Here is a 15,564-nt window from a genome sequence, read left to right as displayed (position 1 = left end):
TGAAGTCCAAATTACACTCTTGACACAACTGTTTAATTACTTTAATTATGAGGAAATTGTGCATAACTGTCAGTCAGTGTGAATGAGTCTAAAGTTAACTGTGGTGTTTCAGTTCACACAAGCACTGTGGCTGTGTGATACAGTAAATCATTACTGTAATTAGTCAACTTGTGTGAAAAACAACAACTTTACTCAGAGCCCTGGGGAGAAATTTGGCATTCTCAACTCAATCTTGGCTGTGAACACCATGTGTCATCACGGAAATACCATGTGTCATTATGGAAATAACTTGGCAGTAGAGATGGGCAATATATTGATATTATATCGGTATCGATATATGAAGCTAGATATCGTCTTAAATTTGGATATCGTAATATCGTGATATGACATAAGTGGTGTCTTTTCCTGGTTTTAAAGGCTGCATTACAGTAAAGCAATGTCATTTTCTGAACTTACCAGACTGTTGTAACTGTTCTATTATTTGCCTTTACCCACTTAGTCATTATATCCACATTACTGATGATTATTTATCTAAAATCTCATTGTGTAAATATTTTGTGAACGCACAAATAGTCAACCCTACAATATTGCCACAATATTGACATTGATGTATTTGGTCAAAAATATTGTGATATTTGATTTTCTACCCATCGCCAGCTCTACTTGGCAGATGCAAACCGCAGTGTCAAGGTCACATTTTTAAAGCTGATATAAATGCTAATTATACTTTCTGTAAATTCTTTAGGCCACATACTCAAATTTACTTTATGGAGAATGTATAACAAGACACTGAAAAAATCTCTTGACTCAGATGGTACTTTGTCTGGATATTGCAGATACCCATCATCTCCACCCTCTTTACCGTCATTACAATAGACTTTTTCATATAGCAGACGTTCATATTTTATATACATTACTTAAAGTGACTCAACCGTTAACTAAATGTGCTTCACCTGTGCTTTTTCTGCTGACAAGTCAAAATGTCTGACGCCTGACATATAAATATACTGTATGTGGTTTGTATATTTTCTAGGATGCTAAACTACTACTTTCTACTTTATTACTATAGGAAAATATAAAATGAATGCAAAATACCTGTCAAAACTCTTCTGGAGATTTCTATTATATCACTTGTCATGAAATTATTAAAATTTGATTATTTTCTGAGCACTTCCAGGACTTCTCATCCTTAAACGTTGGCTTTCAATTTCAATATTGACCTTGGATCAGTCAATCAATCAATTAATCAATCAATCAAGCAATCAATACATTTTATTTGTCACCTGAAATCGTATAAGTTACAATTCCAGTGAAAAAGAACGGCCGTGTTTTAGCAAGGATTATTGAGACAGATTTTCTATAAAAATGTCAAAAAGAAAAATAGCTGACTCATATTTTAGAAGAAAAGCACACAGGTGGTACTAGCAATGCTTAATAATTTCCCCCAAAATATTCTCATGACACTTAAAAGGGCCGCCATATTTACAGCTATACAGATGAAATTGATTTCTTTTAATCTCACTTCTGATAAAAACGCCAACAAATTAAAATGTATGCATATTTTGACGTTGAGTCCTCATGATTATGTCCCTCTCAGGTGGAAAAGCAAAGGTTATATAAGGGCTGCATGAAAGTGATTGTGATGTAGAAAACTTGTTTTTCATAAAACAATAAAAATAAAATGTATAAAGTGAAATATTATCATTGAAAAATACACACATTTTAATCACACAGTCCACTTTTATTAATCTCTCAACGTGTAAAACCGGATTCTTCATTTTGTACTTTCCAAACATACTTTTCTTAAAGCACGCCACTGAACACACTTAATATACAGTTACATCTTTCCACTAAAGCACACGTGTCAAACTAAAGGCCTGAGGGCCAAACCCGGCCCCTGTCACATTTTGATCCGGCTTTTCTGTCGTTTTAGGCCCTTTTTCATGTTTTTGGTGCTTTTTCCAGACGTTTTTGGCCACTTTTTCCGGTGTTGTTTTTTTTACGTTTCTTGTCGCTTTTTGTCTTTGATGGCTAAGGACCTTTTTCTGACTTTTTGGGGGCTGTATGAGGCCCACACTGTAAAAAGATTTTTTTTTTTTTTTTTTTATATAGGACAGCTGAAGACATGAAAGGGGAGAGAGAGGGGGAATGACATGAAGCAAAGGGGCGCAGGGCAGAGTCGATCCTGCGGCCGCTGCGCTGAGGAGTAAACTTCTATAGGTGGGCAGCTGCTCTACAAGGTGAGCTACCCAGGCAACTAGGCCCAGAATGTTAAGTGAGAAAGCTATATGAGACACACAATAAAACAGTCAACATATTTGACTTTTTCTCTTAAATAAAAGCATGTCAATAAACTCTACATGTCTGGCCCTTGATGTGATTCACATTTTCCATTCTGGCTCTTATTAAAGTTGAGTTTGACCCCCCCTGCACTAAAGAATCTTTCTATAACACCTTTCATTGCATATATTCTGCATCTGTGTGTCTTTTCACCACACACTTTCCGTACTGTACATTAAAAATATGGCTAAGATTGGTAGCATGATTACTTGTACACACAATGTGACATAAATCTAAGGCACTACAAGTTATAGACTACGGTCCACAAACTCTGCTGAAGCACACATTAATCTAGGACGATAAGTGTAAGGACCAAATATTCACAGCAGGCTTTTCTGCTCAGTAAATACATGTGACGTAAGAGACATCACATTCACATTACAAAAAAGGAGCGCATGATTCATCTCTTCTTTCTCAGCCAAATCAAAGGAGCTCATGTAGCAGTCTATGTATTAACAGGATCACAGTTCTGCGTATGAAGAGCATATTCTATCTTCACAAAAGATTTACCCATATAAAATGGACATATAGGCACAATTATGTCCTGGTTTGGCTAATCTCCAATTGGGGCCAAGATCCGTGTCCAACCAAGCCTGAGAAGGGGTCACAGGTGGAATCCAGCAGCGGAAGTCACAGCACCTGTTGGAACATCTGGACCATCATGGCCGATATGTTTTGATAACATCTTTGATCGGCCTCCTGCATATCGGACAGCACGCATTGATCTGTCTCTTCAGCTTCAGCCCACAGTTGTTGCACAGACACATGTGTCCACAGGTGTAGATGACGGTGTCCACGTCCTGGTCGAAGCAAATGGTGCATTCTCCGTTTTTTCCAGCAGAGGGCAGTTCTGAGGCGGTGAGAGTCGGAGATGATCGGAGAGGGAGAGGGCTGAGGGGGGAGCTGGGAGCAGTCACTACACGAAAAGAAAGAAAACGTGTGGGTCTTGAAATGGAGCAGACCTGGATGCATGTAAACAGATAACTTTTGTTCTTGTCATTGTTGGGGGAATAGGTTCAGATCCTTAATACTGTTGCTTTTATATATTCTGCTTTTTTTTGTCTGTGTTTTGTAGTGTGTTTCTTTTTGTTAGTAAGCCATGACAAATACAAATTTCCTTGTTAGAATCTAATCTTTGATTAGGTATTGAACAAAAGCGTACTCGGGCTGCAGCTAGCAGTTATTTTCAAAATGAATTATTCCGTTGATTATTATCTCGACTAATCTATGTAACAACAGTCAAAAATGTCCCTCGCAATTTCCTAGAACCCGAGGTGATGTCATCAAATACATTTTTTGTATCCATCCCACAGTCCAAAATACAAAAAAAACCACTATAACAGTATGACAAGGAAATACAGCAAATGTTCACATTTTAAACAAGTTTAAACAAGAAAATATTTGGATGTTTTACTTTTAAAATGACAACACTTAAACAATAATTAAAATATTGGCCAATTCATTTTCTTTGGTTGACTAATCGATTAATTGACTAATCATTATAGCTCTACCAAATCATGGAGGAATATTTCTAACAAGGTAAAAACATGTTGTTGTCACTTCAAAAGTGAAACCAAATATCTTTCCCGTGATTCGCTAGTACAGTCCGACAGAATTGCCACACCTCTACTACCGTAAGAGCCTTCCTGCCGTGGCCGGGTGGGGGATTCAAACATTGTAGCATCAGGCGTGCTGTCAACATTTGGTAACCTACCCAGAGAGGATTCAGAGGCAGAGGAGGATCTGTTGACAGTGAACGCCAGGTCGGAGTCGCTGTCATCGGGACTGCTGCTTTGAGAAGTGCTGGGGGATGTGGAGGGAGGACTGGACTGCAGTGTTCCTGTAACACAAAGATATATACACATGAACAAAACCCAGATAATTAGACTCACGTAAAGCCTTTAAAGGTGCCATTCAGACAAAGTGTATATGTAACTGTAGTTGGTATCATTTCAATTCAGTGTCCTTGAACTGTTTGAGTGTAAGGCCAGAGTGTGACCGGCCCTAACCAGTCAGATTAGATATACATATCTGTAATACTTGAAGTTTCATAGAGTGATTTTCTTTTAGTGTCTGTTTGATGATAATATTGTTGTGTTTGAGCTGATGGGAGTTTATGTGGGAGGAGGACAGATAGGTCACAGCTCTAAACTGAACAGGCACAGACATAAACTCACTGCATTCCTTTAGTCTGGGAAAAAATAAAATGCGGTGGCTGCCTAGACTCAAAAATAGACTGATGATAATTGAAGAGTATGTCCTTTTTAGGCATTTATTATTTTAGTATAAAAAGGAAAAGTTGCACATTCTGGGAAATATGCTACCTTACACAGTTTCCAGTATTTGTGCTAAGCTTGGCTACGTACAAATATGAGAGTGGCATCAATCTCCTCTTCTAACTCTCGGAAAGAAAGTGAATGCTTTTATTTCCCAAAATGTCGAACTTTTGCTTCAAGTAGTCCATTTGGGAGTTTGTGTTTCATCTCATAATTACATTACTTCAACAAATAAATGTAAGACTTCAGTAATATTTGGTGTTTCATGCCATCACCTGTCCGTGTTGCTGTAAATGCACTCGTCTTACCCAGTATCCTGAGTCTGTTGACAGCCCCATGCAGGGTGAAAAAGGCCCAGAGGACCTGAGAGGTGTCCACACAGAGCAGCCTGCCACGTCCCACTCCATTCACCCCGTGGAGCACATCTCCGCTGGGCAGCAGACTGAAGCTGAGAACATCTCCAGAGCAAGGCATGGGGAAGCCTCGATGCACCACCCAATACTCTTTACGGTCCAGGAGAACCTCAGGGTCTGCCGGTAAGTCCGCGGCATGTAGACTGGCAGGGTCACAGGATGTTAAACCAAACAACAGCGCCCCAAAGTAGGGCAGGCCCAGGTGGCCAACTTCCACGTACAAAGTCTCACCCACATGCAGCGGACGGTCACTGAACACCAGAGTCCGACTGCTGTCCAGAAAGTGGATGCAGGCGGCAGAGCGGTCTGCAGAGAGTATTACATCAGAGCCACGGACGGGGTGAAAGTGCAAGTCATTGTCCAGCGGGGAAGGAAGGCCCCGGACCACCCTCGGGGTGCTGAATCCAGTGGAGGCAGATGAGGACGATGTGGAGGAGGAAGAGGTGGAGGAGCAGCAGGGGATAAGCTGTGTGTAGTTATTGAGCTGGAGGTTGGCCATCTTGGCAGCAGCAGCCTGGTTGTTCTCCAGTTGATTGTTGTTGTAATTGGCTGAGTCGTGGCTACTCTGGGGCAGATAGGCACTCAGACGGGCCGCACTCAGGCAGCTGGATCCCACGCTCTCAGCAAACGTGCTTTCTGTGGTAGAGAATATAAACAAATAAGTCTGTGAGTTGGACATGATATGATCTGTCCCAGGTAAGCTTGGGTCACTTCCCTTCTTTTTGCTTCTTTCTCTTTTTTCTAGAGTCCTTATTTCTTCTATGATACCTGAAGAATAGCTGCGTGCTGAGATACTATCTGCATGTGTTGCTGCGGCCTCATTGATATCCGTTTTTGCTCAATGAGCGCTTTTGTTTATATGGGCATATTTTAGGACTGCAACTAATGATTAATTGCATTATAGATTAATCTGCTGATTATCTTCTCAATTGATTAGTCATCTGTAAACCATGAGAACACTGAAAAATGGAAGACAAAGAAAACCAGCAAATATTCACAAAATGATTAATCAAACTAGTTGCCAATTATTTTCTGACTAATCGATTAATTGACTAATCGTTGACATGCTCTTGAAATTTATGACATGACATTTCTACAAATTTGTTAATAAAGGTCCAATATTGTAAAAGGTGAGCTTTCTTTTTTGATGATTAAATAGGTTGAGGCGCTGTATAAATACTGTGAAAGTATCAAAACACTAAATCCACAGAGAAAAGTACACAGCCCGTATTGAGAAACGGTGCCTTTAAAGGTCCCATGACATGGTGCTCTTTGGATGCTTTTATATAGGTCTTAGTGGCCCCTAATACTGTATGTGAAGTCTCTTTCCCGAAAGAATTACAGCCACTAGAGCCAGTCCCACAATGAGCTTTCCTTAGGATGTGCCATTTCTGTGTCTGTAGCTATTGAGGAGGAGAAAGGGAGGGGCAAGGTGGAGGGTGGGGGTGTGGCCTTGACCAACTGCCACTTTGCTCGTTTGCAAGTCATGATGTCTCTTTCTCATGGGTGGGCCAAATTCTCTGGGCGGGCAAAGCAGAGAAAGGGGAGGTAACCTTTCCCCTTATGACCTCATAAGGAGCAAGATTCCAGATCGGCCCATCTGAGCTTTCATTTTCTCAAAGGCAGAGCAGGATACCCAGGGCTCGGTTTACACCTATCGCCATTTCTAGCCACTAGGGGGCCATAGGCAGGCTGGGGAAACGCATATTAATGTTAAAAATCCTCATGAAATGAAATTTTTATGCCATGGGACCTTTAAATGAGCCGTCAGGACTGTGATGTCACAACTATACTATATATTGGTAGAAAAGTCCTGCTACATAGACTTTACAATCATTCACCGGCTGTAATGAAGGTGCAGAGAGCGCAGATGCGAAAGACCAAACCAATCAGAGCAGACTGGGCTTTTTCAGGAAGGGGGCTTTAAGAGACACACGCTAAAATGGAGTGTTTCAGACAGAGGGTGAATACAGGCATATCCACAGTATGAGTGGTTTTTTTTAACATTAAAGCATGTAACCCTAACCCATTTTCTAGTAGAAACCCAAAATACAAGTATGAATCTAAAAATGAGCATGATATGGGACCTTTAACCAGAGATGCTCACAAGTCTCTGAGCTAGTAAGAGTCCAAGTCAAGTCTCAAGTCTCTCATGTTTATAAGTGTTGTATCACCTGCTGTGTTCCATCCAGGCTGCTTATACACGTATTCGAACATAGCTAAATAGCTATAATAACATCTAGTCAACAACAGTCGGAGTTAACCTCCCGTAGGTTGTAGCTAAAGCATGAAGCAAGCTAACATAACTTGCCAATGCTGAGCTAAACATGTTTGCTGACCTGCTTTCAGGTGCCTGATAAAATTAGATGTGTTTGAGCCAGAATCCTTTATCATGATACCACATATTATTCATTCAGCGCTTCTTTTGTTTTGTTTGGGCCTTGTTGTATGACGTTTTTAAAGCCAAAGCTTCTGATGAATGCCGCAGAATCTGCCGGTGCGGTCGACATGTTTGTTGTCCTCTCTCACGTGTGGCCGCGCACAGCAGATAGGTTACAGATTATGTAGGTAGGTTATAGGTTATGCAGAGAGGGTAATAACATTTAGCTCATCAGACGTTTCCTAAAAATAAAGACTGTTCACGAGTCCCGAGTGGAGTCTGAAGTCTTTCGAGGACAAATCTCAATTCAAGACTGAAGTCACTGTCTGTGCGACTTAAGTGCGACTCGAGTCCGAGTCTCAAAGTCGAGTTCCCATCTTTGCTTTTAATATATTTATTATATATCCACTTATTTATTACTTTTTTCCCAGTGTGACTGACAGCAAACAGTTTAGAAATACAAGATGAAGCATGTCTTTCACACAGTATTCGCTGTCAACGTATTGGATAATACATGTTCATGGACACTCCTAGTAACTAATAAGAGAACTAGAATAACTCTCTACGCTGAGAGCCCTTCGTATGGTGCTTTAGCTGAGATGTTTCTTGTTTGGAGTTAAATAAACCTTTGTTTTTCATACAAATAAGCTGTCGGCCAGCAGTTTATTTGACAGTCACCAGTATATTTAACTCCCTTATTCATTCCCTTTCTTCCTTAACATGAGCTCTCTAAACTGCCAGGCTCATAGTACATAGTTATAAAGTTCATAGTACAGCTGAATTTCTCCATGTGTGAGGGGCTGATATAAAAAAAGTCCTGTTATAGCCATCCCCCTTTGACTTATGATACATTCCTTCATTACTATTTCTAGTGATGCTGGAGCAGTTGAGTGCACTGGCCCCTCCAAAGCTCCTGGGATCTGCCGCCTTGACCAAACATGGCCATAGCTCTTGTCAGACTGAAGATAAACACATCCAGTGAGTATGAGAGGGAACCACAGGGGAGAGGGTGATGCAAATGAAGGAAGAGGGAGAAAGTGACAAAGTGATAGCAAGAGAGTGGAGAGTGGTTAGGAGTGAGATGTTCAGGGGGGATTGAGATCCATGGTCCACATCCTGTTTATCTTGGGATGTTATGGTTCTGGTTTTCTAGACAAACTAGTTGTGTCAAAAAGATAGTAGATCATTGTGCCACCCCAGGCCATACTACCTACTCCTACTACATTGGCCTCCGCTGCTGCAGAGCTTCACTACGCAGCTGCTTTCTTGACTCTCAGGAAGCTGATTAAATTAGCTGTGAATGTGTTGACACTATAAAAATAAATTCTGGAGGTTTCGGGGTTGTCAAAGCAATGATGAAAATACATGGCCTTCTGGCTGACACCGATTCCAGTCAAAAAATATGTATTACTCAAAACTTTAATGGGTATATATGAATTGTAATGATGGATTGCGTTCAGATTAACGACCAGTCAGCTGTGAAATTTGTTCATCACACTTCCCTTTGGAATATGACTCAGCTTCTGCTCGCCTCGCTCGACTCTCGCCGAGTCATGACAAAAACAACAAGTATTTTATAGGAGTCATTTCACAGAGCAAGTAAACAACTTAATAAAGTGCTTACCAAGCAGTGTGACCTCCTGAGTGATGCCATAGATATCTATGATGGCCCAGAGTGGACAGCCGATGCTGAGGCCACAGTGGAAGAGGATGGGCTCTCCATCGTTGATGCTGTAGAAAACTCTTCCATGGCGATCAGCCCAGAATGACAAAACATTGTCCTTCAAGGCCAGCCTCTCAGGCAGAGCTTTGGCCCAGTAGCCGGGCCGTGTCACCAGGTCTGGGCAAGCATACTTGGGGATGTCTGTAGCGACCAATTCGCTGGGGTCTAAACTGGTGAAACCGAAGCGTAGAGCTCCACTCCAGCCAGTGTGCACGCCACTCAGGCGAAGACGCACCTGAATGAATGGTATTAATCAAAATGTAACTTCAATTCTTTAAATCTCTTAGCTGTTAAAAGTACAGTAATTAATACAAATTAGAAAACAAACCTTCTCATAGAGGTGGACAGGCCTGTGGCTGAAAGTGATGCCATTACAGAAACTGTTCTTGCGTGTGGCACGCCGAAGCTGCCCATCCAGCCTGATATTCTTGCCTTTGGCGTGGGGGTGAAAGCGGGGTGACTCCACATTGATGCTGACCGGAGCGGCGGACGTTCTTCTCTCCACACCTGCCCCATTCTTAGGCAGGGTGTAGTACTGCCTGCTGGCCACCGGGCGGGGTTGCAGAGTCGCATCTGTGGGTACCAAAATATTAGGGGTACAGTTAGAGGAAAGAAAGCCCTCAGTAATTCAACCTCATCAACCAAATTAGAAAGCAACATGGTCTTTTATGCGACACAGACAAGGTCAAAACAGGAATTTTAGTGACACCAGCTGTTGGAAAAAGAGGTGAACATATCAGCACACAATAACTTGTTTGCAAGTTGTCCACGGCAGTTGGTTTAGAGGGCAGAGGCCAGTTATGTAAAGGAGCCCGCAGTCTCACACACTTCCTTTCCCACACACGTTAAAGCCTCTCTGCTCCTCTCAACAAGTACATTAAATAGTCTCTTTTAGTATGTAACCCACATTTACAGTATAAAAGGCTTACCACATCCATATGGGACATTTATACCACAGAAATAAAACAAGGTAAATTTAGACAAAACCCATGTGCATATATCACTGGGAAACATAAAAGGGACATTTGTCTTATTTAAAATCCACATATATTTGAGCAGTGCTAATATTAATAGCATCACAGGAGAGTCGACAACAGATGTGATAAGCCTTCCTCTTATTTATGGGCTACACACACCCTTGGCCTACAGCATAAACAAACCATGAATAGCCACTTTATTCCTCCACGTTATCTTCAGAAGTGAGAGAGAGGGAATCACACAATGAATAGACAGTGAAAAAATACCCAATCTCCAAAATACTCAAACGCTTTATCTTTGATCTCATCTTCACCGGAGTCAATGTTCTACTTGGGAGAAGAAATTCTTCATGAGCATCACAAAACAAAATGAACGGGTCAGAAATCAAACAAGTCAAACTGGGCCTTGGCTTAAATGAGACTTTGGGGGTTTTATATTAAATCAAATGGAAACTGTAGATGAGTGTTTATGGTATATAGACTGGCTGAAATCCAACATTCAAAGCAAGGCGATGTTTCTACTCGCCTTCAGGGCCACACAGTGATTACATTTCTGTTTAAAATTCACTGTGATCTGGTGCAAAGACAATAACTCAGTGAAATGTTCCACAGTACATTTCCTAAATTAGACATTATCACTGATTATATTCTAAACTACGAAGCAGCAGCAAGAACATCTGTAACATCTCAAATGATGTGCGGGTGCCCCTTTCCTTTCTACTCCCGGGAATTTGGCTTTTGAGGGAGTAAAATACACTTTGGGTAAAATGTGTGGACAAAAAGCATGCTGAGGATCAGCTTTAGGCTCAACTGCCTCGTTGAAAAAGGAACACACTGGGACTCTGCAGTTAAAGGACCTTCAGCAAAGACTGTTACAGACACTTGTTTGCCATTATAAGATGTAAAATGTGAAAAAAAAAACTTAAAGATACCCTGCAGAGTTTTTGACCTCTAGGAGCGCTGTGGAACAGTTATTTTTTTATGAGTGGGTCCCCAATTTGGTTGACTTGTGCACACACACAAGGACACATTGATGCAGTACACAGCCCTGCCAATGGTTTCGCACCATGGTGGCGGTAAAGTGCTAGGAAACGCAGCAATGTGCCAACAAAGACGAAGACAGTTGGCATGTAAACACGAATAACTGTCTAACAATTTGAAAACTAATAAATAAACAATTTAAAAAAACTTTTTTTTCAACAATTTGAAGTTTATGAAAATTAGTAAGGTTGATGACCACATTGGTTAGACTTCAAGGTTACATACACAATGCGTTTTGGTGAGTAAGGGCCGTTTTACAGTTGCCGCAGCCGAGCTCGGGTGCGCCAATGTGACATCAAAATGACGTAGCTCTCGCTGGCACGCCAGGATTTTAAGTGCGTGACCAGAGGGTGCGCACCACTCTATTTTTTTCAGCGGTGCGCAACCAAGCGGAAACAGGAAGCATGAACGAGCTCGAGGGCAACCGGATGCCAGGACTCTCAGAGTGACTGCAAGTCTCTCTTGTAAACTTACTGGGTTAAGATGAGTTCTTTTATGGTGAATGAAAGGCTTGATCCGACAAAGTAGGTCATCGAATCAAATCGAAGCATTTACGTTAATGCTGCTGCCAGTTCTGCCGTTGTTTACCTTTTTCTTCTTCTTCTAATCCGTAGAAATAGCAAAGTCGGTAGCCTATCCTCATTAGCGCCACCTCTGTTCAGGAAAAAACTTCAACTAGTGTCGCGACCACCATGCGCGTGAGTATAAACAGTTATGGCGCTCCCATGACGTCACACTGGCTCGACAGGTCGGCTGCGGCGAGTATACCCCACGTTTAACACCGAATGTATACATAGCTTTAGTTTGTTTACAAGAAAACTCTACAGGGCCTTTTAAAGCATTTTACTATCACTCATATTTGTCTATATTGATTGAAACAAATTAATGCTTTAATATTTTTTTAATTGTTGCACAAAAAGAGCAAGGATACATGTTGTGTATGTTGCTACCTGGATAGCATGCAGGTTAATAGGGAATGCCAGATGGTTAAAGAGTCTTTGATGATATTGGAAATACCACCATAAAAGCTCTAAGTATTATCAAACGGCTTTCTGGGTTTTTCAAAACTAACTGGATGACTCTTTTTTTTGAAGATCAGGCACATAGCTCTGTGACTTGAGTGTAATGGTAATGTGTGTCAGTGATGGATAACTACTCCGACCTTCTGTTAGGAGTACTTAACAGCAGTATAGGTGAGACTTGCATGCTGGACCATCAAAGTCATGATAACAGCAAAAGACAGGTGAGAGACAGACATACATCTTGGGAATTAGGACTGGAAAGTGATGAGACAGAAATTATAGTGGGACCAGACAGCGACCTCATCAGGATCACAAATGTGGTCATCATGCAAAGCTCAGTCTCAATAATACAGCATATTTCTGCTGAATTATAGGAATGATGTCTCCCTGATAATCATAAGACTGCACAAGACACACAGAGAGGAGCTTTACGAAATGTAAGACTGATTATGTGCATTCGTCAGAGTTATCTTTGGCCACAAGATGATCAGACTCTTTATTCTCTCATATCTCTAGGCTGTGTGGAGTTTAGTCAGATCTTTGCTTCTAGTTGTGAACATGAATTTCTTGGTAAAAAAAAAAAAGCCAATGACATCACTTGATACTCTTTTCACAGCTGCTGTTATGACTTCTTCCTCACACATAGGCCTGCAAAGTGACTATATACTGACTGAGATGAACCTATACAAACCTGATATTTTGTGCACATCTCTAATGCAAACCCAGTAAACACGGGTATTCTATTAATTCCATGTTAATCAAACCCATACATTGCAAGCGACCAATGCTGCTCCTGCTCCTCTGTGACTAACTTACTGTTCTCAGTCCAAACCCTACAGCTGGCTCTGGCGGCAGTAACCACATCATTTAGCCACTGAGTGGGTCTGTTGGGGGCGTGGGACTGTGACAGACATTAAATCAAAGTGATATGGGGAACTGATTACCAAGTAATGCGCTGTAGGTGTCATGACAAAGTGATTTTCTGAGAGCTCGTAATGACAGCTTAATGCAATCAATTCACAAACAGGAATAATTCACTTCAGATTGAACATTATATAAGTCAGCTTCGATACTTGGGATAACTGCAGACTATTGTATGTAGTATATGTCTTAGAGAATGGTCCTATTATAAAGTGTTTGATCAGTTTAGAGTTAAGATTGTAGTTTTAAGATGTTTTTTTTTTCTTATTGACCATGTGTCGTCATCTTAGTTTTGTGATTTGTGTGACTGGGCTGCTGAAGGCTATCTACCTATCTATCTATCTATCTATCTATCTATCTATCTATCTATCTATCTATCTATCTATACAAAACAACAGTGTATGGCAAACAGTAATATTTCCTATCTGAAATACAAGCCTGACTTACATAGCCTATAGCCTACTGTATCAGAAAACATTAGAAAACAATCTAATTCTATGAAAAAAAAGCATAAACGGATCAGCCATTTAATGCACAGGCTTTGTGTTACAACCAGGGATACATTTAAAACAATGATCAATACAGTATACATTCTCAACAACCAAATTATTATGATAGGATAGTTACAAATTAGATTCACTTTTCTTTTTTTTTTTACGATCCTGCTAGATGATCATCAATAGTCAAATGTTGCCCTTTATGTGACTACTCTTTGTTCTTCATTTTTGGCTATTTCACTGGTTATAATTCTATAAATTGATGAGTTAAAAAGTGCATTTTCAGAGAGCGCTTGTTTGGACCTGCTCCCTGCAGGGAATCGCGCTCAGCTCCCCCCGTGATGGGAAGCGCGTCTCCACGCGGAGCGAACACAAGTGGAGGTATCAGGTCTAGCCATGTGTATCTCTGGCTATCAAGCGGTTTCGCGCAGACACCGCTTCGTGGGAGTGCATTGCAAGCCTCGTGAATGATACATGAATTAATAACAAGTCTCACCTATCAAAGGTTTAGGTGTCGTATTCCCCATTATATCCAGAAATTCCTCGCACCGGCTGACAAGTTAATTCCGATTGCACTATTTCTCTGTCCATCCATGTATCTTCAGTCTGATGACAATCTGCCTGGAACCGGTTCAATCGGAGTATCTCAAATTGCGCCGTAGATCCCCGCTGAAGCATGGACGCGCTCTTCTTTAATGTCAACACCAAGCCGCTGCGACAGGCAGACACCTCCAACTGGCGCACAGCAGCCCCCTCCTTTCTTTAGTATAGCTCCCCTCTGCACGACTTTAAAGACACAGTAAGCAGAGATTCCCCCTCAAGAGCATCACAGAGCCTCTGAATAATTCAGTGAATTATTCACCCAAAGCAAGATGAAGCCTAATGACTGTGTAGCCTACTGTACACAAACATAATGATTGAATCTAGTCTAGTCTAGTCAGTAGCTACATTTGCACATAGAGAGGGTCATTCAGAAAGCACAGCACAAACTTTGATAACAGTAAAATGATTATGTTCATCTGGTTGTTTCAAAAATGTAGTATCATCCTGAAGGGGTTAGACTGATCTGAATACAGAGTCAAGACGTTTACATGATGCATGGATCCTTGGTGTCAGATGTTTAAATCACAGATCCCACAGACCCATTGTGAGGGCTTATCAAACATCAATTAATCACATATTCAAATATTGGACAAACAGAAAAGCACTCTTTAATAAAAGTCCAAGCGCCATATGAGGAAATCCCCTTATTTCCCCACCCTATCCTCTGCCCTCCCACAGCCTTGACTGCTGGGCTTCTCTCAAGCTGTTTCCTGTCTTCTGGACCACACCACTCTCCGAGGAGCCATGGCCTGCGGGGTTTATGGGACTGAAACCATCAGTGAAGGGAGTGCCGGGATAGCGTCAGCGTATCTCCCATAGTGGGGAATTAGAAGAGGCCAGGGGCGCTTCAGCAGCTGTGTGTCAAATATCCCGAACAAAGCCTGCTGGTTAATAAATGAGAATGCATGAAAATGTAGATGTGTGATGTCAATGTGATGTTCGGATTGTGACTAATTGGATAACGTTTAGCAGAAGGGGTCTACTTTCTGCTTTATGTATGCAGGTTGACGATACAGACATGATCCATAGCACATATGGAGGAAAAGTGCTTCTACTGCCCACATGGTCATATATGATCTAATTCAGTTTGAGGGCAAACAAGTCTCGTGAGAGACGGCGTTTGGGTGACGGCAGGCAGGCACTAAATATAACTCAAAGACAAAAGCATTTGTTTCTACCTCCTCAATGCTGTTTGTTTTAGCAGGATATGTGGCTCTTTATATGAGCCTTGCGTGAATGGTGTTTGGGGTGAAGCAAAGCAGAAGTGAAATTCCCCCCCCCCACCACGCCCTCGCCGTTGCCTCAGAAAGAAAGATCTGCTATGGCAAAGGGGATTAACACAGGAAGTGAATATGAGGCTGCAATGGAGTC

The 15,564-nt window shown here is 41.4% G+C and overlaps 1 protein-coding gene across 1 annotated transcript; it reads right to left on the bottom strand.

The window, feature by feature from the left end:
- Positions 1-1,720: 1,720 nt before the first annotated feature.
- Positions 1,721-14,488, bottom strand: neurl1b (neuralized E3 ubiquitin protein ligase 1B). Its single transcript, XM_039814367.1, has 6 exons — positions 14,087-14,488; positions 9,461-9,705; positions 9,034-9,367; positions 4,925-5,665; positions 4,055-4,180; positions 1,721-3,256 (listed from the first exon to the last, which is right to left on the bottom strand). The coding sequence occupies exons 1-6, from the start codon at positions 14,115-14,117 to the stop codon at positions 3,000-3,002; spliced, it is 1,734 nt and encodes a 577-aa protein (XP_039670301.1). The 5' UTR covers positions 14,118-14,488; the 3' UTR covers positions 1,721-2,999.
- Between the last annotated feature and the right edge of the window lie 1,076 nt (positions 14,489-15,564).

The sequence above is a fragment of the Perca fluviatilis genome, chromosome 10 (assembly GCF_010015445.1).
Source record: "Perca fluviatilis chromosome 10, GENO_Pfluv_1.0, whole genome shotgun sequence".
In the NCBI taxonomy this organism is placed as follows: Eukaryota; Metazoa; Chordata; class Actinopteri; order Perciformes; family Percidae; genus Perca; species Perca fluviatilis.
The sequence above is the reverse complement of the archived record's forward strand: the minus strand, read 5'-3'. Positions and strand labels throughout refer to the sequence as shown.

Coding starts and splice junctions, on each gene's coding strand:
- neurl1b (XM_039814367.1), bottom strand. CDS start 14,117: ATGGGGAATACGACACCTAAACCTTTGATAG. Junction 9,706..14,086: donor GACACCTAAACCTTTGATAG/GTGAGACTTGTT, acceptor TGGTACCCACAG/ATGCGACTCTGCAACCCCGC. Junction 3,257..4,054: donor TGCCTCTGAATCCTCTCTGG/GTAGGTTACCAA, acceptor CTTTTCGTGTAG/TGACTGCTCCCAGCTCCCCC.